The sequence below is a fragment of the Adiantum capillus-veneris genome, chromosome 28, assembly GCF_014529385.1.
Source record: "Adiantum capillus-veneris isolate H3 chromosome 28, ASM1452938v2, whole genome shotgun sequence".
In the NCBI taxonomy this organism is placed as follows: domain Eukaryota; kingdom Viridiplantae; phylum Streptophyta; class Polypodiopsida; order Polypodiales; family Pteridaceae; genus Adiantum; species Adiantum capillus-veneris.
The window spans coordinates 123758396-123782027 of record NC_140958.1 but is presented as its reverse complement, the minus strand read 5'-3'; the positions used below and the strand labels follow the sequence as shown (position 1 = coordinate 123782027).

Below are 23632 nucleotides of genomic sequence, written 5' to 3'. Positions count from 1 at the left end.
TATTAAAGTGCATGTTTGGTGTATGTGGAGGTGCCAATACCAAGTATCCATGCCTATATTTCATGGCAAGCACTGGAACAAAAGGATGGCTTGCAGAACACGAGGTTGGAAAAGCACCATTGAGGAATAGTGTTAACGTCATCGACTACCCATCGTCTTCTATGATTTGGGATCCAATTCTAACAATAGATTTAAAAAAAGTACATATATGCACAATACATGCAGAGATTAGAATCTTGGACAAATTGCTTCGACTCCATCTTGACTATGCATATTCTATTAAGCCAACTAAACTTGCAGACGAGTGCATAGAAAAATGTGAGGCTTTGCTCTCTCAAATGGGTTTTCATGGTGGTCAAGTGCATCTAAAAAAATATCCCACTCTTTCAAAAGGAACCGGTGATGTTTTGCAAGATGTTTCAATGGGTGGAGCAAAAGCCATAAGATTTTTGAGTAACCATGACAACAAACAAGTTGATGCTATGTGGAACTGTTGGAAGGATCTTTGTGTTATAACAACCAATGTCAAAAGTAGACCAGATGTAGCCAAAAAACGCATGGAAGTGTGGAAGAAGCTCGACAATTTTTTGAAAGTTTTGAGACAACAAGTTAGCTCTGCTACTTATGCAGAGGACTTTAAAAAGACAATAAAGCTTTTAATAACTGCTATTACAGATGCTTGGGGAGCAAAAGACATCACATATTACTTGGTGAGTATTCAATTACTTTCTAAAGTCTGGATAGTATTTTACTTTGCATCCTATTGAGTTCAACTAACTTTTTTTTTATTTTTAGCATATTCTGTACCTGCATGGACCATATTTTGCAAAACAAGGACCCCTTGCAACATGGAATACTCAGGGAATGGAAAAATCTCACTATCAAGCGAGGACTTATTTTTTCAAATGTACGAGAAAGGGAGGTGGACAAAGAAGGAGCAATGCACTAAAGGAATTATTCAATTGGTTCTATAGGAGGAAATTACAATGGATGAGATCAAACAACCATGCTGCTCAACCACAGATCTGAGATTAATGCTTCACTTTGAAACTTTGTACTGAATCTTTCTAAAGAGATCCAAATTCAAAAAAGATATTTTGGTGCAAAAAATTGTCAAATTTACATCAGTTTTTGATTTTTTTTTATATCTCTAGGGATGTCACCCCTATATCTCAAAAAATTTCTTCTTTTATAGCCCCCAAGAAGGTTGACATTTGTCTCCTCAGCTGCTGCTGCATAGCTAGAGTAGCAAAGAAAGCATCCTGCTCTTGAGGCAATGAATCCTGCAGCATATCCAAACATTCGAAGTGCTGCTGCTCTCTCAAGTAGCACGATCTTGTTTGCATTGATTTGAAGGGGAGTGTACCCTAAAAACCGGGACAATATCTTCAGTGCAAACATTGGCAACTCAGGATCTTCAGAATACTGCATGTGGAAAGCACAGAAGGTGGCACTATCCAATGTAGGCATGTAGTGCATGAGAGAGGAGGCATCCCTTCTTGAAGAGCCCTCTATTGCTTTCCCTCTCGAGCCTTTAGCTCTCCCAAGAAAATTGTCTTTGTCAAGGAGTTCAATCTGCAAAACAAGACAATGATTGAAAAAAAAGAAAGATTTGAGTAGGGAGATCACCTTTTGCAATTCATCTTCAGCAATGACTTTTTCTTGAAGGAGATTGCATGATCCGGTCATCTCTCTTATGTCAACTTCCTTTCCAATTTTTTTCAGCTTAAAGTCTCTGCCAAAAGATTGGATGCCAAGCTCAACAAGCCTCTTCTCAAAATCCTCATCTTTGAGGGAAGGTTTTTCCTCTTCCACTCTTCTAATGCATAGAGCAAGTGCATTAGGAGCAGGCAAAAAATCTTTATTGGATGTATGAAGATCAAGTGCCAAAAAATCCTCTTTTGACTCTTCTTCTGTGTCAATAAAATCTTTGGCCACCTCAGAAGCTTCAGAAATGGTTGCAATATAGTAGTCCTCCCTCATATTAAGCAAACACTGGATATGATGGAGAGGAATATACTCTTTCCCATTGATAAAGAAATAGGAAAGGTTTGGAATAGTAAGGGAAGCTTCAGATACCTCTGCCTCATCTGTTGGCTCATCAATGACAGTACTAGCTCTAAATTGAGCAACATCAAAATTTGCACTCTCCTGCTCCTCAGCTGCAACATCAACTTCCTCCTCTTCTAGAATTTCACTTTTCTCAAGCTGCAAAACTGTGGAAACATTTTTATTTGTTGCTTCATCTGTATCTTTCACTCATCTGTATCTTTCACTTCATCAGCTTTGCCTTGCATGTCAACTTTAAGGAACAAAAAGAAAAGAAAAGCAACTTCTTTTGGAACAAGGTTACAAGGTTTTAAATGTAATTGACAAGAAATGGTAGGTGGACAAACAAAGGAAGTCTTCTTAGAAAATCTTCCAAACCTCCTTGTTACTTTGCTCTTCTCAATTGAGTTTGTAGTATATTCGGTTAGATGACAATAAGCCTTCCCATCTAAAACCAAACACTTGCCTTCAACTGCTTCTTCAAACTCTTTGAATTCTTCTGCCAAGAAGTCTTTCAAATGGTCTAACAAAGCTACAAGATCAAACACACGGTTGAATATTTCATATGCTTTGGTGTACACCTCCATGTCACCACCATCCATCACATCCACCAATAGTTTCTCACTTGGACTCTCCTCCAAAATCTCCTCCCGGCCTTCAATCATGGTAGAGGAAAAGTCGATAGGTGAAGCTAGGTACAAGGTACGGAAATACGCCGAACCACGCGATAGGCGCTGGACCCAAGCTTTGGAACTTGCTCCCTACGCATTGTGCGGGACAAAACCACAACAAAACGAACAACCCTGGACCATGCGGTACTCGTTGGACCCAGGATTTGGAAGTGCCTCCCTACGCGTCGTGCGGGACAAAGCCACACCAAAACGTAAAACAACCCCGAACCACGCGATAGGCGCTGGACCCAGCCTTTGGAACTGCTTCCCTGTGCGTCGTACGAGACAAAGCCACAACAAAGCAAACAAGAAGCGATAGGGGCCCGAAAGATGCGATAGGGCCTCGAGGGACCACCGATGTGTAATTGCAAAGGATGAGATCGTGCGGGACGAAAGGATTACACAAAAATAGATAATATCTCGCGTTGTATGCAACAAGTGAATGTGGAACATTTTTAAAATTCGAGACCAAGCTTTATATAACATCCGAAATATGACCATTAGTGACACGTGTCAACCATGCACACGTGTCATGTGGCCTGTGCACAACGGTCGTCGTACGGACGGTCTTATGTATATAAAGCCTTGTCACGTGCTCATTTTGTGCTTTCTCCCATACTCGACATTCGTGTCGTGTCGTCCTCAACTACCCGCACTTCGAGTCATCCGTCCACTAAGCCAATCCAAGTTTCTTCTCAAACGACGCGATCGGATGTGTTGGGCATGTGGGCGCACCTTCTACCGCTTCCCATACTCTTAGCATCCCTTACGACGCAATAGGCGCAAGTTGCAAAGTCTCGGTGAGCCTCTCATCGCGTCGTACGGGGGTTGCTGCTCGGCTAATTAAAAGTTTACACAATACGACGCTCTATACCATGTCATAAGGTGTTTGTGTGCCTTCTATCGCATTGTGAAACTCTTGTTTTTTGGAATACTCATGGCATCCCATACGACACGATAGGCGTATGTTGCAATGGTCAGGTGAGGCTCACATTGTGTCGTGCGGGGGTTTCTGCTCGGATTACTTAAAGATTTCACACCTCACATACGACGCGATACGGTGATGTTCTACGGTGTGGTTGCGCCCTCTATCGCGTCGTACAGGGCGTTTTGTGAGATTTTTTTTGGAGGTTCCGGTGATCACATACGACGCGATATGGACCTATTCCAGAGCCTGGGTCACCCTTCTATCGCGTCGTGTTGTCACCCTTCTCCTCACACACGGCGCCATAGAAACATCTTGAAGGTTGGGGCTTACGTGTCTGTCGCGTGGTGTGTTCTCTTACCCAAATGGCGAGGACTAAGCAAACTGCAAGGAAGGTCTACCAAGCCCCAACTGATCCAGAAATAGGTGATGCTGAGAAAGATGCAGAGAAAGCACCCCCTCCACTACCTCGTCAGAGGCCCAATGCCAGAAAAAGATTGAATTATCAGGTGAAGTCCCTAAGAGAAATAAGAAAAGCACAAAAGTCTACTTGTCTACTGATTCCAAAGCTCTCTTTCATGAGAGTTGTCAAGGAGATATCTGATAGACTTGTAAGCATGATGAATATCAAAACTTTTGTCTCAGTAAGGTGGCAATCACAAGCTGTGATGTGCCTTCAGGAAGCTACTAGGGATTTTCTCATAGACTTTATGAATGATAGCTACATTGCAACTGCATTTGCTCACAGGGTCACACTTATGAGCAAAGATTTTGTGCTTGTGTCAAGGCTTAGGTACAAGTTTGATAAGGCTCTTAAGCTCATTCCTAGTGAGGATCTTAGAGCCTTCCAAATTTTAAACATCCCTCCTTCCAGGCAGCAGAAAGATTCTGGGGTTGTCATTGAGGATGTTACACATGAGTACGAGACAAGAAAGTCCCAGGATATTAAAGCAGGAAAGGAAGTTGAGAGGGAGCAAGACATGATATCCGAGGATGCTATCCTTAAAGAGCAAGCTGAAATTTTAAGAGCATCCAACTCTCTTCTTTATGAAAAAGTCACAGGCCAAATGGTGGTGGATGTCTCCTTGTTTGGAGATACTGAGGCATATTTGGACATATTCCCTCAAGACACAAGTATGCTTGTAAATCCCAACATTGAGCTTGGTGACACTGTGCTCTATATCTGTCTCAGGTATGTGTTGCTTTGCTAATTATTAGTGCATGTGCAAGGCAGACAGGCACAAGGGGCTCATTGGGGCTTGTGTTTCCTTTTCCAGGTGTCTTATGAGGGATCGTCCGGAGGCTCTAGCTATGCAAATTGCCATATTTGACTCTCTAGTGACATAGTGCCTTTTCAACAAGCAAGGAACCCTTTCAAGTTTTTTTGATGATTTTAACATCCTGACCTGCAATTACATATTATACCCCTATGTTGAAGGGTAATTCTTAACTCCTTACATGTTATTTTTAACATTTTGTGGTATTCTTAGCTAATTGTTTTTTATTTTGTAGAGGACATTGGAGTCTTATTATCTTCAATCTTTTGGAGAAAGATATTATATTTATGAATTCATTGTCAAGTATCCATGGGAAAAGTAAACTGTAAGTATGAAGCATAATCTATGCTTGATGATGGCCCATTGTTTTCTATTAGTAGCTTTTTGATTCAATGTCTTCTTACAGTGCTGCCAAACTTATTGTTGGTCACCTGAGTACCACAAATAAGGATTACAATATAGAAGCTTTCAAGTACTACAATCAAAAAGTGCCTTTACAGACAAACTCAACATCTTGTGGATGGAGGGTGCTTGCAAATGCATGGAGATATCTTGAGTCAAGGTGCCGTATGACTACACTCACTGTAAGTGTGGTTCATGTATTTATTTAGATGTTTTATGTATGTATGTCATGTCCTTTAGTTCCTTTTTCTATTTTTTTTCATTTGCATGACTATCCAGAGTCTTGGGTCACGTGGGTGAGAGAGAAGGCTATTTCTATGGTTTTGGAAAGATAATAAATCCAAATGATCCAGATTCTCCTTTGCCACCAAAGAAAGGTAGAACCACCAAAGGTTTGGATGCAAAGAAAATGGATCAAAAGAAGAAAAGTCATGCAAAGAAGATCCATACAAAGAAAAAGGATCACAAGAAGAGTCCTGCCAAGGGGAAGAGTCCCACTAAGAAGACTGCCAAGGGAAAGAATCCCACTAAGAGCCCTGCAAAAAAAAGAGCAGATACAAAGGGCCATCCATTCCACTCACCATTGAAATTCAAGGTTCAAAAGCATCGTACACTTAAGAACAATAAGGGGGAGGCACCTAGCTCACCTTTCAAGCTACCATTCATGTTGTCAACGAAAGCTGCCAAATCACCCAAGCTAGCCAATCCTAAGGAGCCCAAAGCACCAACCCCTGCCAAGTCACCCGTGCCAAGCCCTAAGGGGTCCAAAGCACCAACCCTTGCCAAGTCACCACCACCACCCACTCCTGAACTTTCACCCCCTTCTGAACACAAAAGGAAAAGCGTCTCTGAGGATGCACAATCCTCTCAGGAAAAAAGAAAAGTGGAATTTCATGATTGAATAGTCCACAAAAGCTATGTACACTTTTGTTCATTTTGTCCATATGAACATATATATATACCCTTTGGTGATTCATAATTTTGTACTTCAAATACTTAATACCAATTGTCGATTCTTAAATGTGTATCATGATGTCATGTAAGTTTAAAACAACATAAGTAGAGAAAAGATAAATATATTTTCAAAATGATTACAATATTGAACTTGTTTTTTCAAGTCCTTGCAAGTGGCTCAAATACAACTCTTTTGGGGGAAGGCATGTGATGCAAGAGGTTGAATTCTCCATCCTTGTGCTCGCCACAATTTCATTCACTTTGAATCTATACTCGGGAGATGTTTCATCAAGAAACTCAAGAGATTCTCTAACATCATTTAGTCTCCAATTTGTTGTTACTATCAGGCTTCTATACTCGGTGTGTGGATGGACTGTGACCTTTAGTTCAAACTCTGGACAATTTTCCTCAAAGTCGAGAGGAACCCAGCTACCTAATTTGCTTCTCCATCTCCTATAGTCGTAGCCCAGAACTAATGATTGACGACATAGTTGATATGAGATAGACATATAATTTGGGCTTACTCTACAACTAATATTGTCACCAATATGGAAAGTTTCTTTGGTGCTCCATTCGTCTCCAAGAACATTATCCAGTTCAGTCATAGAAAGTCTTCTATTAAGCCACATTGTCTTTGTCCTCTGCAAATCCATTGTTTTGAAACATGCCACAAAGACATGTATAGACAAGAACCATTGAACTTTAATCCTTCTTGATATCCTGCCCGAAGACATAGCTTTAAGGATGTCTTCTTTGATCTTGGATTTGAAGCTTGATATAGTACATGCATCAGGAGCTTCCCAATCAAGTGAACTTATGGTGGGAACGGGTAACTGATGTAGTTCTCCATATGCACCTTCTCGTGATGGAACTTTGTATTCTGCAAAATAGACAAACAAATCCATTGTTTTGTAAAAGGAAGGTGGCTTGTCAACATACATAGCATCTGCAGTTCCTTTATGCATTGCTTTGAACATCCTACTTAGACTCTCCACAGGCTGCCATTCCACAGCTGTTGAAGGAAATATATCTGGAATGGAATCAAAAAATGAGAAAAACAATGGGATAATGAAAAAAATTCACTATATCAAATAGTTTTTTTTGTACTTACAGTAAGAATGCAGTGTGGGATGTTCTTCCCAGTCTAACACCATATCCTTGGCCATGTACACATGTTGAACCTTAGCTAGCCAGCCATTATCGGTCACTTTGAAAGCAAGAACACGACCTTTCCAATGGTTTTTTACTTTATCATGTTTAGTTCTCTTCACTCTGTGTACACCTTTGCATGAAGGAAGCATTGTTACCGAGTCATTCACACGAAAAGATATGGACTTCCAAAGACCATTCTCTCTAACGTTATGAAAGTCGCAAGAAGTTATGTTATGTGAAGGGCGACGTGCAAAAGACGCCATGGAAACTCAGAGATTAGAGAAGAAAGAAAGTAAAGACGGAAACACTTAAAACCTCTCACAAACTAGAGAGCGTGAAAGGTATACGTTTGAAAAAAGTAGGTGATTTGTCATTAATGCTCTTGTTTTGAGAGCCTTCTGACATAGATTTCGTATCTTTTGACAACGCTTTTGTGAAATATAAAATATAATATAAGACGAGACTTCATTGCTTTGAGCCGCAAATTTAATGAGCTCTCTCACCGAAAGCACCTAAATATAGCAGTTTCAGCCTTGTGATCAAGACATTTAGCGGTTCTCCATCAAAATAGGACCACCAAAACCCACAATAGAGGAGACAAGAGTGCCATAATTTTGTATACATGTAAAATAACTATTGGACTATTCCTTAATCCTTAGATTAACAAACAGCCCTTTTTGAGTTGTTTTTGGCCCTAATGTCAAGATTCCGTAGTTTCTTCTTTCGCACATGAGTGCCTAACATTGTCTCTTTGTTTTGTAATGACCGTACCTTTGTTCGCAAGACCTATGATTCTTTTGTGCACTGCATTACAGTCTTTTGGTCCTCATGATGCAAGTTTGAAAGTCTTTGAATCTCATTTTCTTGGTGCTTCACCATGTCTTTATAAGTTTCTGATTTGTTGTTTAGAGCTTTACAATAGCCAAGCAATCCATTCTCTCGATTACCTGCAAATCTCAATAAGTTAGTGGGATTTGAAAATGCTGGGAAAGCATTTGTCATGGGATTCAATGGATAGAGTGAGCCTTTTGTCCAAATATCTAAGTGTTTTGCCCCCTCTACTCTGAGTCTCTCTGTCATGATCGGTGTCACTTTGATGTTAGTTTTTCCTCGCTTACACAATGGTGTATATTGGGGATCCAGGTCAATGTGTAGATGATAGAAGGGTCTCTTATGGAGGACATTTGTCGGGGTGGAAGAAGAATCCATGTGTGCAACAAGGCAAGAAAGGGAGGATTTCTTTAAGGTCAACGCACAAACAACGAGAGTAAGGAGAGAGCGGGTTTGGAAGGATATTTCCTTTACTCATATATTCCATGTACAGGAAACTCCCTCCAATTCTAGGACGTTCACTAAATGCAACTGAAAATGATTTATTCTTCAATGATCCGGCTGTTATGACACTATGGCAAGAATCTACTTGTAAGTACACTTTTCGAATGGTTATTCCAACTTTACATTTGCTTTTACCACACCTATTTTCTAGAGAGAGAAATTCAAATTTCTATTTTTCTTAGAAGGCCCTCCAAATGACCTTCGAAATTTCCTAATGACACCAACTCAGAATGGAGTTGCTGAGCACATGAATCGTACGATTCAGGAAAGAGTCACAGCCATGCTTTCTAGGACAAATCTCACACAAGGCTTTTGGGCAGAAGCTGTCTTGGCTGCAGTGCACATTATAAATCGTTTGCCTGGTGTACGCCATTGAATTATGAGATTCCAGAAGAGTTATGGTCTAAACGTAAGCCCCACTATGAACATCTACGTGTTTTTGGTTGTGAAGCTTATGCTCACGTGCCTAAACAACTTTGACAGAAGTTAGAGCCAAACTTACACAAATATATTTTCATTGGATCTAGTGCAGATGGAGAGATGGGATATCGTCTCTGGCACCCGAAATCTTGTCGAGTCATCCGTAGTTCAGATGTGATCTTCAATGAGTCGAAGATGCATAAACAACCTATCAAGGAAATAGAGATTTGGAGAGTCATTTTTGAGGATGTTGCCTCGGAGACAGTGAAATCAATTCAACGGGCTAGTGATGTACCTTCTACTAGCAATGCTCCAGTGGGAGCGGATAGCAATGGTCAAGGAGTGAGACGGTCTACTAGAGTCTCTCGTCCACCTGCGCATTTTGAGCCAGGTCTTGATTACATCATGTTGACCTATTGTGGTCAGCCAAGCTGCTACCAAGAAGCCATGATGATGGATGATGTGGTGAAGTGGGATCAGGCTATGGAATCTGAGATAACTCGATTCTGGCTAATGACACTTGGGACTTTGTAGAACTGCCAAATGATGCAAAAGCTTTACCTTGCAAAATGGGTTACAAGAATAAATTTACCTCAGGTGATCCAAATCCAAAGCACAAGGCTAGACTTGTAGCCAAAGGGTTCAAACAACAAAAAGGAGTTGATTTTGATGAAATCTTCTCACCTGTGGTCAAGATGACAAGGCTTAGAACTGTACTTGGTCTTGTAGAAATTGAGGACATGGAACTTGTCTAAATGGATGTGAAGACAACATTTCTTCACGGGGATCTCAATGAGGATGTTTACATGCAGCAGCCTGAAGGGTTTGTTCAGGAGAACGCATCTCGTGAGGAGCTAGTATGTAAGCTCAAAAAGGCACTTTATGGCTTAAAGCAGGGTTCAAGGCAGTGGTATCATAAATTTGATGCATGTATTAGGTCTCAAGGATATAAAAGGAGCAAAGAGGATCACTGCTTTGACACAAGAAAGCTAGATGATGGCTCGTTGATCATTCTAGTTTTGTGTGTTGATGACATGCTTATAGCTGGGAAATCCATTGCGGAAATTGCCAACTTGAAGAAAACACTTAGCAATAATTTTGCAATGAAAGATTTGGGGGATGCTACACACTTTCTTGGCATGCGAATCAAAAGGGATCGCAAACGTCGTATTCTTGAGTTATCTCAGGAAACATACATTGAGAAAGTTTTACAACATTTCAATATGCAAGGGGGGAAAGCATTGAGTACCCCAATGCAGGCATTCTTGAAACTCAACAAAGAAGATGCACCCAAATCTGATGCTGAGCGAGCTGAAATGGCTAAGGTACCATTCTTCGGCAGTGGGGAGTCTCATGTATGCTATGGTGGCCACAAGACCAGACATTGCTTTTGCAGTGGGAGTCGTGAGCCGATATATGGAAAATCCTAGCAGCAAGCATTAAGAAGCAGTGAAGCACACTCTTAGGTACCTCAAAGGTAAGGTCGGTAGGTGTTTACGCTTTGGGAATAGTGATGCATCCATCGTGGGTTATGCGGATGCAGACTATGCAGGTTGTGTCGACAATAGGAGATTGACATCTATCTATGTCTTCATATTTGCTGGAGCAGCAGTATCTTGGAGGTCATGTCTTCAAGATTGCACCTCGTCTTCCACTACAGAAGCAGAGTATGTTGCATTGTCGGATGCAAGTAAAGAGGCTGTATGGTTATCTCGCTTGGTCAAAAATCTTGGCATTGATGAAACTCCAATGATATATTGTGATAGTCAGAGTGCTCTTGCATTGGCAAGGAATCCTGTTTCACTCCAAATAGAAACACATTGAAGTCAGGTATCATCTTGTGAGAGATTTCTTGGCCAAAAAACTTATTGATTTGGTCAAGGTACACACTGAAGACAACCTAGCAGATGCTTTGACAAAAGGCTTAACTTTGGAGCGGTTTACACATTATAGTGAGTTGATGGGTATAGATTGAAGCCACTAGATTGCTTCACGGTTGTACATACCAGGTCACTTGGGCTGCGTTGGCCTTCAAGTGGGAGTTTGTTGGGATTTAGGCCAACTGGCGAGACATCCCACTTACTACTAACCCATCTACTAACTTAACCATTATACACTTATTCTTTAATACAATAGAATAAGGAGCTGCAACAAGATAACGTTGATGTGCGCTCCACCCAAAGCAGGTCTCTCTCTCTCTCTCTCTCTCTCTCTCTCTCTCTCTCTCTCTCTCTCTCTCTCTCTCTCTCTCTCTCTCTCTCTCTCTCTCTGTCTCTCTACTCTCGCACTTGCACCCGCACACGCTTCGCGTGGCTCCTTCATGTGCTATCATAAACAAGTGGTTATTGGGTACCTTCACAAAGGTTGGGAATGCAGTTTTTTATTGTCTTTTTGTAGGTTTTGGTGACTTGGCTTTGGAGTGCAAGCATCTACAACAACATTACATCAGCATTGACCGAGATCAAAAATTATTTTTGGCACTTGTTCAACCGTAGCATCGGTTTTTTAGTGGTCTAGGATCGATTCTTCATGTGGGCGAGGTATTACGTTTAGCATAGTTACAGCCACCTCTGTCTCCTTTACGACGTCACCAAGAGTCGAGTGTGCCATTTGATCCTCCTTCGAGTAGACCTCTAGCTATAGTTCTAGGTTGGCCAACAAGCCATGGTCAACTATTCTATCAACCACTATTTCCCACACTGCCCATGGGGCTCCCACTTGCACACGCTCTAGTAGTGCAACCATCACAGGATTTACAGCCATCGGGAACTTAAATCCCGATTTTTATTGATTACTCCATATGAACTTATTCTCTATGAGTCGAGTGTGCCATTTGATCCTCCTTCGAGTAGACCTCTAGCTATAGTTCCAGGTTGGCCAACAAGCCATGGTCAACTGCTCTATCAGCCACTATTTCCCACACTGCCCATGGGGCCCCCACCTGCACACGCTCCAGTAGTGCAACCGCCATGGCCACCGAAAACCTAAATCCCGATTTCTATTGATTACTCCATATGAAATTATTCTGTACGTAATGGCACACCAAAACTTACTGGTTGGTCATACTATGTTTTAATTTTTGGTGAACATCAGGTGCTATGTGCTTGCCACTATGTTTGGTATTTTGTGACTATGTCTAATGTTTGAGGGCAAGTCAATCAAATGTGGTTAATCTTTTAGCGAGAATTTTTTTTTTGCTTTATTTTATGTGAAAATACTGCGGAGGACATGGTGCGAATGATCTTTGCAGTAAAGACGCTCAAGGTACTTTATAAATAGCCAAAAGACACTAGTTTCATTTATTCATTCATTCACGAGTTTCTTTAAGTATATATTTTCAAAAATGATTTCTTTAGTTTTCTCTCATTCACATAGTTGCCATGCCTAGGGGAGATCGCGAACAACGTGATCAATGTGTTCAACCCCCCCCCGTGTTGACCCCATTAACAATGTGCACGCTAAGTACATTCTCAATAATGTATTTGCTATGAATGCTATATGCACAACACAGAGTACACACAGCTACACAGATGCTCTCCATGCAGTCAATGAGACCACATGCGTCATATTCAATGCCTTACACTGTTTGCTAGAGTGGCAACTTGCTTGATATCCCCTTTAGTTGGATTTGCAGACACTAGCGATGAGGACAACTAGATTTCACCTTTCCTCGCTAATGTTAGAGAAATAAGCCCTTGACACCATGTTAGCATATTGTAATGTTTTGTTTTTGTCCATACCTATCTTATTGTAGTTATTGTTTAATTTGTGTACTTTAAACCCTTCTAGTATTAGTATGTGGTTTTGTTATTGCATCCTTTAAATGTTATTCAATGTTGTTCAAAATTGAATTTGATTTTCATGGAGTGTTAATCGTTGAAATTGGCTTGTTGCAAATGTTTTTTTTGCATGTATGATTGTCCGATTGATGGCTAATCATGCTGCACGTTGTATATCATGATGTTTGAAAAGAGTGTGTGTGCCCTGCTATGGGTATATTTTTTGTGTTTGTATACAGGTGTGAGTGTACGAGATTGATCAAACATTGTAGGACACTATCCCAAGAGACCTTGGATATCTATCCAACAAGGAGAGCTGAACTCAAGACATGTTATTCAGGATGGAAATACCTTAAACCCATCTACCAAGATTGGGTGGTAGAATAGTTGAATTATTTCCCCCCTTTTTTTAACACAGATACAACCACTGACAAGGGGCACACACACCGGAGAGAGAGAGAGAGAGAGAGAGAGAGAGAGAGAGAGAGAGAGAGAGAGAGAGAGAGAGAGAGAGAGAGAGAGAGAGAGAGAGAACCTTTTGGGAATCTTATTTTTGGATTCCACAAAAGTGCTCGTCTGAAAATACTCGCCAAAAAATTACGTCCTCCATACCTCTACTAAACGATATTGTCAATGGCTCTTGTCTCTCCATTTTATCATGCATTGCACTCCATTTTTTTTTCTTGGAAAAACTCACAATTTATGAGTGAAAATTATTAAGCACAACATAAAATTATAAAACAACCTCAAGCTCAGGGCGAGACTTTAGGTGCTACAAATTACAAGTTGGATGTCTACTGCCTCTCACTGAGGCTTTACATCACCGGCTCAACAAAGTAGGTGAACTATAGTACTAGGATTTTACTTATCGCAGGTTAACACCATAGCATGGGTAACCCTAGACAAGTCTTCAGAGTCTTGCTTGCTTGCAAGCATATAAATTACCACTTTGCTTTCTTGTATAATCTTTGAGAAGCTTGCCACATCAAGATCTCCTTCAAACACACAACGGTTCCTTGCCTGCTATATATGGTGAAAGAAGAAGTACCTGAAAATTTGAGTGCAAATGAGAAGAGTGGGACTTCCCAACTTCTTGCCACCAAGGAACAAATTAGTCTTGAAGAATCTAATCTACCATGTCCTTTGGATTCACTTGCAGATTTTCCCTGCCAGGCGTTTGAATCACCTGACATTCCAATAGGTGAGCTAGATCCTCTCTAGCCATCCTGCACCCCAAGAATTGATCAAACCCAATTCCTCTCTCCTGGGTCTTTGCACCCATCAAATAGTACCTTCCATAAAAATATCTGCATAAATTGCGGACAATTTGGCTTCCAAACGTTCTCCATGACTTCCTCCCACTGTTCTTCTAGCCATTGTCTCTTTCATATTTTGTTTAGGGGGCGAAACCAATTATTCTCGTGTATAATTGCATGATATATGCCTTTAGAGTGGGGTTTCCATAAAATATTACTTCCAAGCTATCTCCATGCATTCCACTCAAACCGGGATTCATAGATTGTCATTATAACATTGTCGACCATGATGTTGGTACCGCCTATGAAATTGTTGCCAAAATGGTTGCCCTCAGGCTCAAAGTTGTCACCCCACACCAACATGGATTTATCAAGGGAAGATCAATGTATGATAACATTTTGGCTTCAATGGTGGGCATAGAGTATTCCGCTTTCACTAAGCAAGAGTATATCTTGCTCTAGTTGGATTTAGACAAAGCCTGCGACAAGATCACATGGTCATTTATTGAAGATGTCATGAAATCTCTAGGCTTTGGGCCCCGGATGTGCAGGCTGGTGAGCACCTTTGGTGCTAGTAGCCAATTATAGCTACTATTCAATGAGAGAATTGTGGGAGCATTTGAGTTCAAGAGATCCATCAAACACGGGTGCCCTCTTGCCCCTCTTATATTTTCCATTGGATCTCTGGTGACCTTACTCGAGGATAGTGCGAAAGGGGAGATTCAAGGGCTATCTCTCCCTAACAATAACCAACTGATAGCTAAGATTTTTGCAGATGACTTGTTACTATTCCTCAAAGCTTGCCCTTAAGTGATCAGGAAGGCCCTAGAGATTGAGCAAACATATGCCAAGGCTGAAGTGTAGCATCAAAAAATGAAGATTGATCTCTCTCTCGGAGAGCGACTCATTTGATCCATCTATGTGGTCCGGGGAGATAGTGTCAAGAGGGAAGATATTTTGACACCTGGAGCCCCGCTAGGGGTGGATGTTAACCACAAGCAAAAATTCACATGGATCATGGAGAATATAAGAAGCAAGATGCGCAGATGGGAGTATGTGCTTCTTCCCTTCTAGACCAGAGTGAAAGTGATCAACTCATTCATGCTCTGATATATTTCTTTCAATGGTCCACTACTGGATCTGGCCAAATTAAACTGGAAAGAGTTCGTGAAACGGGTAAAAAGATTCCTATGGAAGAACAACACCAAAGACTCAACGCCCTAGCAGTGGGCTAGCTGGGAAACAATTGCAAGACTAGTTGAGCAAGGCAGTCTCAAGATTCTTAACCCTAGTATCCACGTGTAGGCCCAGTCTACTAAGTTTGTGGTTGCATTTGCAAAGCAAGACCAATCTTGGGTTACTATTTCCAATTCCATGATGGACAATACCAAGCTCTACACACAAGGTGGTCAGTGGAAAGGGCTCAAGGTACACGACAAATTGCTTGTCCTGTGGTGGGCTAGCCTGAAGCTCGGGGTGCGATGAGCGAGCTTGTTAGGATATGCAAAAGAGCGGTGGAGACTTTGGGGTGGGGGGAACTTACAAGGTATATTCACAAATCTGCATCTCATTGGTCCCCGTGGCTGTCTAAGGTGGGAAGCATCTCTTTGAACCCATTTTGGAGGAAAGCTGCTAGAAAGGCCAATAACAAAGGCATCCGACGTCTGGGCCAGCTGTGGGGTTATAGCTCAATAACTGTTGGAAAAGAACAGACGAAATGGTTTTCTAGTACAACCTGGATGGGACTGAAAGGCTTCTGATCAGCAGAGCCCTAGAATGGATGGACAGCTAGTGCCTACCTAGTTGTGAGTCTGAGTTAGAGTAGAAAGCATGGTGATGGCCTAAGGAAAGAAAATTATTTAAGACTCAAACCAAAGAAGTATACCACAAACTTATGGCTTCAATGGATTGTTTCTCTCCATTGAACAAACGGTGGGGCATGAAGTGGCCAAAGTCAAGATGGGAGAAAGTTACCAAGAACATCTAGTGCCCACAATGGCTACTCAATATGAAAGTTTTTCTGTGGAAGGTAATGTGGGAAACGTTGCTGACTGGGGTAAAGGTTCTTGCTAGGGGAATTGACATGGATAGATGCTCTCAATGCAGAATGGCTAATGAAGACCTCTCCCACATTTTCAAGGAATGCGGGCTACGATAAGCGGCCTTGTGGGTAAGATATGCAAATGGGTGCAAAGGACCTGGAAGATAGGCTTCTATAATGACGATCTGTTCTTTGCAACACAAATTGCTAGATTCTCCTACTTTAAACAGGTCTGGAAGGCAAGGAACGATCATTTATTTGATAGAACCATGGAAACAACCAGATTCATAGATATAATACAAGAAAGTAGGAGGGCGATCCAGGCCTTTGAAAAATGTGAGAACTCTGATGAATGGAACAGGATATTTGACACCGCTTTAACTGACTCTCATAGATAAGGATCCTGAGTTTCTCGTGGGGTGGCTCCCCTTTTAGCCCATGCATCAGTGAGCTCTAAGAGTTGTCATGGCTCGGCACGAGCATGGCAAGAATGTAATTTTTTGTGTTTGTCAATATAATTTACTCACCATTGTGAGTTTTGGTAAAAAAAAAAAAAAAGATTAGAGAGAAGCGTAGGTTGCATATAATTTTCCATTTTCAAGGCTATATATGGCATGTCCGTGTTTAATCAAATGTGCATATCTTCGTGTACCCCCTTCCATGGGCACATACCCTATTTGATGTCCGTCTCCTGGAGCAAAGCAATTTTTAAACATGCCTTTGTAGTGATACATGAGCTTTTTGACCTTCATATGACAACAAAAAGTTCCCCTAAGAAGCGCACATGGGTGTTAAATCCTGTGTAGCATGATATGTGTGTTAATAGTATGAAGTGATGTGGGTATCTTTGCTCAAAGACATGCAAGAACAACTACTTGTGCTTCCACATCATAAAAAAGCCATTTGAGATCTGTGAGTACTCATGGGAAAGACTCTTGAAGAGATCTTTCCAAGCATTTTCCCCATTGTCTATGGTTTCACTGTGGATGTGCTTGTACTACATGAGACAAAGAAGGGGCATTTCAAGAATCTTTCCAAGCATTTTCCCCACTGTCTATGGTTTCACTGTGGGTGTGGATGTGCTTGTGCTACTTGAGACAAAGTCTTGTTTGCTTATGACAATACCAAACCTTCTTTGTGTACTCTCTCTATGACATGCTCTTTGTACCATCTAGTGACAAGTGTTGACAATTTGGGCTAGAAAAATACATTTTTCCTAACCGGTCAAAATAAGGGGAAACTTGAAATTCTTCCGGTTTTTATATCAAAATTTGAAGCTTTTGCCGGTAATTAGACTAAAGCTTGTGTAAATTTTCCGGTTTTCTTAAGGACAAGCTCAAAATCTAATCGGGATTTTATAATTTCAGCCGATTAAAATACAATAGACCTCGGTTTTTTTCTAACACTGATTGGAAACATTGGGTTTAAAAATAATAAAATTAGTTTTTCACGTGACCTTACATAACTTCACTTCCTTTTCATTTTATTGCTTTAGAATGCGATCGTGCACCTTCATCTCCATCTCAACGTTCAAAAACAATAATTTTTGCAAACATATATATTTATTTTTTTACTTGGTTTGAATTTGTCAGGAAGATTTTTAAAAAAATAAAAGTTATTTGGTTGGATTTTTACGCTAATTTTTTTGTATTTTAAAGCAAAATTTTTTCTTCTCCCTTTGTCTTCAATCAACATTTTTGAAATTGGAAACGACATGATATGAAGTAGAGACACGATAATTTTGAAATTGTGTCGTCTTGTTCTCAGAAGGTGCACTTTTAAGAAATTATTCATATAACGTGCATTCAAAAGGTATTTAAAAATATTTTTTTACGTACAGTTTAAAGATAATAAAATGATCTCTTTTTAAAAAAAAATTTACGAGTTCTTTTTCAAATCAATTAGAAAAACTTTTTTTTGTTATTATAATCTTATTAAAATTTTAAAATTTTGACAATTAAAAAATTCATTCATTCAAACTCACATGGTAGTTTAAATATCAAAGATGTGAACCTCTCGAAGTGTTGTTCATGATGTGTAGACGAATAATACTTTCCTATCTCTATCTTTCTATATGTGCTTGCGGTCGGCTTTGATAGAGGTTAATGGTAGTTTAGCAAACAAAATGTAGGTAGGGTAGAAGTCCCAATATAGAGATGATGAGATTGAAAGAGCCCTCACGTGGGCTCTGTTTAACTATTTCGAGCAAGAAGGGGCGCATTTGAAAGCATTTGCGTCAACGTTATTGCATCAAATATTTTGTCGTCGATGGTGTTCTGTGGCGAGCACGCTGCAAGCGACAATGCATTCCTTTGTAAAAAAATTGAGGGCGAGTAGCAAACCTTGCATGGGGGTATTATGAGGCGAACTGGCCAGCAAGGCTTGGACCCCTGCTACAGTGAATCTGCAAGAGGTACGTAACTATCAAGCTACACAATTTAGATGTGAGGACGGCTACGTTTTGGTGAAACATTTGCACACTTTATTGGGGGCAAGCCAACTCACGACTGGGCCCGCCACTTCATGGCTTGTGCTTTCTATATGTGCTTGTGGTCGGCTTTGATAGAGGTTAATGGTAGTTTAGCAGACAAAATGTAGGTAGAGGCCAACCTTTTCTCCATGTTAATGAAGGGGACAATGGAGACAAGTTGTTTGCAAGCACATGGTGTTGTGGACTGCATAAGAACCAATTGGTCTAGCTTTTGGTTGGATGAGTAAGACTTAAAGCTTTCGTCAATTACATAAAACTCTTTGTAGCTTTGGCGCTTAAGGTTATGAGATCTTTTCAAAGTCATAACCATGCTACTACGTGTTGGCTTTTGAAGTCCCTCGTGTGGACTTGTCTCACCCACAAGCGTTCTAGTGTGAAACCATACACAATTCCATATCACGTACAAAAGTTTTCTTTTTCTTTTTTTCAAAATTCACACAGGTGAGTAGAACATATTAACAAGATCGATAATTTATAGATTCAGGTCATGCTCGTGCTGAGCCACGACAACACCTATGTATTTAAATTGAGAGTGTCAATTTAAATACAAGGATGTCTTCAAATTGACACTCTCAATCCCATAAACATAAAGTATATTGATATCTTGGGGACTTTTTTTTTTTTTGGGGGGGGGGGGGGGGGGGGGGGGGGGAATCTATAAATTGTGTATATAGCATCCGTTCAAAAACTATTTCTAAATTTTTTTCTATTCAAATTGCAATTTTTTTAAATCGATTGTAGGATACCCATTTGTATGTCATAACCCCTTTTGTTACACTCACGCGATAATCACACAAGTATTGAGTGGTTTTTTGAGTGTAATATAGTTTATTTAGAACAAACCATTGATCATCTAGTTTATTTAAGAGCATTAACTATGCGAGCTCCTTGAAAATAGGAAAGTTTCTATTTTTGTCTCTTTTAATGGCATTTAGAGCTTTGAATTAGTGAAAATTCAAAGGAATTAACAATACAAGTATTCTCAATGAGAGAGGTACTTTAATTTATGAAACTTATTTTATTTTGATTTATTTTACTTACAAAAAGATTTATTAATTAAAAATAGAAAAGCCGATAAGTAAAAAAAAAAGAGATCGTTTCATTGTCTCACAATATGTAAGTATAGGTTTTCTTCAAATACCATTTGAACGCACTTGATAAAGAATATAGTTTCTGACAAGTGCATCCCGTGAGGTGCCAACTCTATCAATGCAACGTACGTGCTTACATTGCAACAATGCAATGTCAAATATTTGCTCCTATAACCAGTGCTCGGGAAAAAACAATTTCACAAACATACAATATTCTGTTTAGGGTAGATTTTAAGAGGAAATAAAGAATATGGTTTCTGACAAGTGCACCCCGTGAGGTGCCAACTCTATCAATGCAACGTATGTGCTTACATTGCAACAATGCAATGTCAAATATTTGCTCCTATAACCAGTGCTCGGGAAAAAGCAATTTCACAAACATACAATATTCTGTTTAGGGTAGATTTTAAGAGGAAATTTTCAAAAACAACCGACATTTTTTTGCAATTCAACTCTATTTTCTTAAAATTTTCAAACAAATTTTCTCCTTCTCCTCGTCCCTTCAACCTGCGATTTTGATTTTTCAACCGGCTCAAGGCTACGCGGAGGCACACTTTTCCCAAACACTACCTATAACTATAACACACTATCTTGCGCAAGCTAGAACAAAGTGTGGAGATCTCACCTCAATCCTCATACCCAAAAAAACTTGAAAAGGTAACTAGAATGTATAGTGTAGACATCTGCAAAGATGTCAAACACAATCTTGTAAAGGGGAACATAATCTTGAAATATGTGATGTAACTGTTGTGTGTGCATGAGGTGATTTACAACAATAACATAGAGGGTAAGCAACACGTGGACAATACTTCAGGGTTGCTTTTTGACAGATATTGTGCCTGTTTTCGTGTATTTAGCTCGTTTTTTACGAGTGAGAATGGGAGCTACCCTTTAAAAAATACATTCAATTAGGCCTCTCCAATCTGGAAAAAATAAAAAGTCTTTCAAAACATATTAAGTACTTAATGCTTATCAAAATCAACTGCTGTGCAAAATATGATGAAAGTTATAGTTCCAAAAAGGGACTCAACTTTTGTCGAAATGACGTCTCGATTATATGAGCTTGAAATCAAATTTGCAATCAATAAATTTTTACACTAACTAGTACAATCGACGGCTTTGGCGCTCCCCCCCCCCCCCCCGCGTTGTTGTGTGGTCTGAGATTGCAGGGAACACTCGCCGCTTGAAGGAGCTCTCGCCAAGTGTTAGAGGAGAGGGGCTGAAATCGTCCCCCTTTTTTATAATAGTATAGATAAGGCAACACATGCAAAATATGTTAGGGATTGGAAAGATCTAAAATCCGTGTAAATTTTTAAAAATAATCGTCTCATTTTGTATTCTTTCAAAATCTTCAAAATTCATGTAGAATTTTCTTTCTCAGATGGAAAAGCTAGACTTTTGTTGGTAGGCGCCAAAAGAAAAAAAGAGTGAAGGGGAGGTTGTAGGAAGAGCGTGTCAAAGGGGCTTCATGTGGAGAACGGTCTGGATGAAAAAGTAAAAGCGTGGGTGGTGGGGGCCGTCCAAATGTGAATGCAACATTGAGGTTGCGCCAAGGTCCATTTCTAGCTTTTAAAAAGTCTTGCAACGGGCCTTCATGCAGCATGCAGCAAGGCTTTTACGTATAAATCTTGGTGGTATCCTCTTGCCTCCCTCCCTCCCTCCCTCCCTGCCTCCTCCCTCTGCTTTTGCTTCTTCTAGGCGGCCCCTGCAGGCTTGATCCATTGATCTCCTTGTCTCAAATATTCCTTTTACTTACTCTAGGGTCTAGGCAATATAAGGTTTGTTGCATTGCATTTCCTCATTTGAGTGTTTCAAGCAATTCTGGTCCAATCTTCTGTCATACAATCCATGGTTGCAAGCTCTCATCCTTGTGCAGTTATGGTCATGGGTGCTTCAGCAGGTCATTTCAACCTTGCCCCCCAGGTGCTAGCTAGGCGGAATCCATCCACCTACCTTGGCGAACCCGCCGACGACTCCGAGTTTGAGTTCTACTTCTCAAAGGCTTATAGTGATGAGCCTCCTGCCTCTCCCAAGCTTCAAGCTTTCTCTCCTGATTGGAAAATTGCAGCTTCTGCAAGCATGGTGTCCTCCACACATTTCTCTGCGGAGCACATTTACGCAGCCACGCCCGATACTCAGTATGTGGATGTCATCCATGGCTTTGCTGATGAAACAGATACCAATAAGAGCACACAATATGATAAACCTTCTATTGGTGGTAGAGCTAATGGTATGATTAGTACCAAATCTGATCAGAGTCATAAGGTGAGGGTAAATCTGAGATCCTTAATGCTGGAGAGAAGAGAAAGACATCAGTTGCCCCCCATTGTTGGCACCCATGGAAGCAATGACGGCGCCGCTCTTGAGTCAACATCGTCATCTTCATCATCATCATCGTCCCAACATCATGACAGAAGGAAGAGCAGGAGATGGTCTTTGAAGCTGGATTTTCTGCAGAGCAAGAAAGGAAGCTGCTGCCCCTCAAAAGCTGCTGTAGATCATCCCCATCTGCATCGCGCTGCCGCCGCTAATCACGCCACGGCGATGATTGACGAGTTCAGCCAAGGAACCTATTATGATGCGGTCGACATGGGCGATCATGGTGATGGCAAGGTGGAGTCACCCAGGCCATCTACATGCAGCTTAAGCTCCATGTCCAGTGCTGCAGCAATGGAGAGAGAGAACGGCATTATAATGAGAGGCGCTAACGAGGGAGGCCGTCAGAAGAGCAAGAGTGCGAGCGCGCCGGTCAGTCCTGCGGGGTCTCCCTTACGAGCCTCCATCTCACCTGCACAAATATCAGGGACTTCCGCCGGCTACCTGCTGTATGCGAATGGACGGCGCCCAGCGTCGCCGGCCGGACCAGCAGGAGGTGTGAAAAGTCCAATGTCTCCCCACGCGCAGCACTACCGGAAGCAGAGGGCCCGCGCTGAGGAGCTGGGAAGGCGAACGTCCCTGCCCTACCGCCAATCGCTCTTTGGCGCTTGCTTCTTCATTCCTTCACGTCCTCAAGTCGCATGTTGACTAATTATACCTCCAAAGGATATTGTTGTCAAGATGTAAATGGATAAACTCAAGTATAAACCACATTTGTAAACACCTCTTTCTGTTATAGTTACAAACTTACAAGCATTTGCTTATATGAAAATTTCCAACAGGGTGGTCTTTTAAACCCCCCCCCCCCCACCCCAAAAAAAAAAAAAAGCTCGATTAGACATTCACAACATCCAGATGAGAAGAGAGTGAAAAGGAATATTGTAAATATAGTTAAAATTTCTAAATTTCTCCCTACGATTTGACTTACAAAAAAAGGATTTTTGTATTTTTTATATAAACCCCCCCCCCCCCCCCCCCCCCCCCCCAACAACAACAACAAACCAACCCCAAAAACAAAGAAAGAAAAGTTAAAGTTTGCCATCATTAGCTTGCCATGTGGTACTAATCGACAAGCTTTATTCAGCAACTCAGATTTGCACCCAAGAGTTTTATGCTTTTTTTTTTTTTTTTGGGGCCATACTCACTTGTGAGTTGAGAGAATTTTCTAGAAGAATACAATTGCTCTCAAGCACTCCATGTATCTTGAGGGGGACTAGGGTTCCATTAGAGACTTGTAAACGGAGAAAGATACCTACTAGAGATGTTACTCCTATCCTCTTGATTGTCTAAGCACCTCAATGCATGCACAGATCCTTCATCTTTGTCAACTGCTCCTCTTCTTGCTCCTACGACATGTATGAGCTCAGTGCTTAGTCTCACAATATCACAAAAAAAGCTTTATCTAGTTTGTCC

At 40.8% G+C, this 23632-nt stretch overlaps 1 protein-coding gene across 1 annotated transcript; it reads left to right on the top strand.

Annotated features, from left to right (window-relative positions):
* Nucleotides 1-21502: 21502 nt before the first annotated feature.
* Nucleotides 21503-22983, top strand: LOC147421234 (uncharacterized). The gene has a single exon (XM_086504441.1). The coding sequence runs from the start codon at nucleotides 21692-21694 to the stop codon at nucleotides 22865-22867; it is 1176 nt and encodes a 391-aa protein (XP_086360567.1). The 5' UTR covers nucleotides 21503-21691; the 3' UTR covers nucleotides 22868-22983.
* Nucleotides 22984-23632: the final 649 nt, after the last annotated feature.

Excerpts from the sequence above, each read along its gene's own strand:
- LOC147421234 (XM_086504441.1), top strand. The coding sequence starts at position 21,692 with ATGGTTGCAAGCTCTCATCCTTGTGCAGTTATGGTCATGGGTGCTTCA.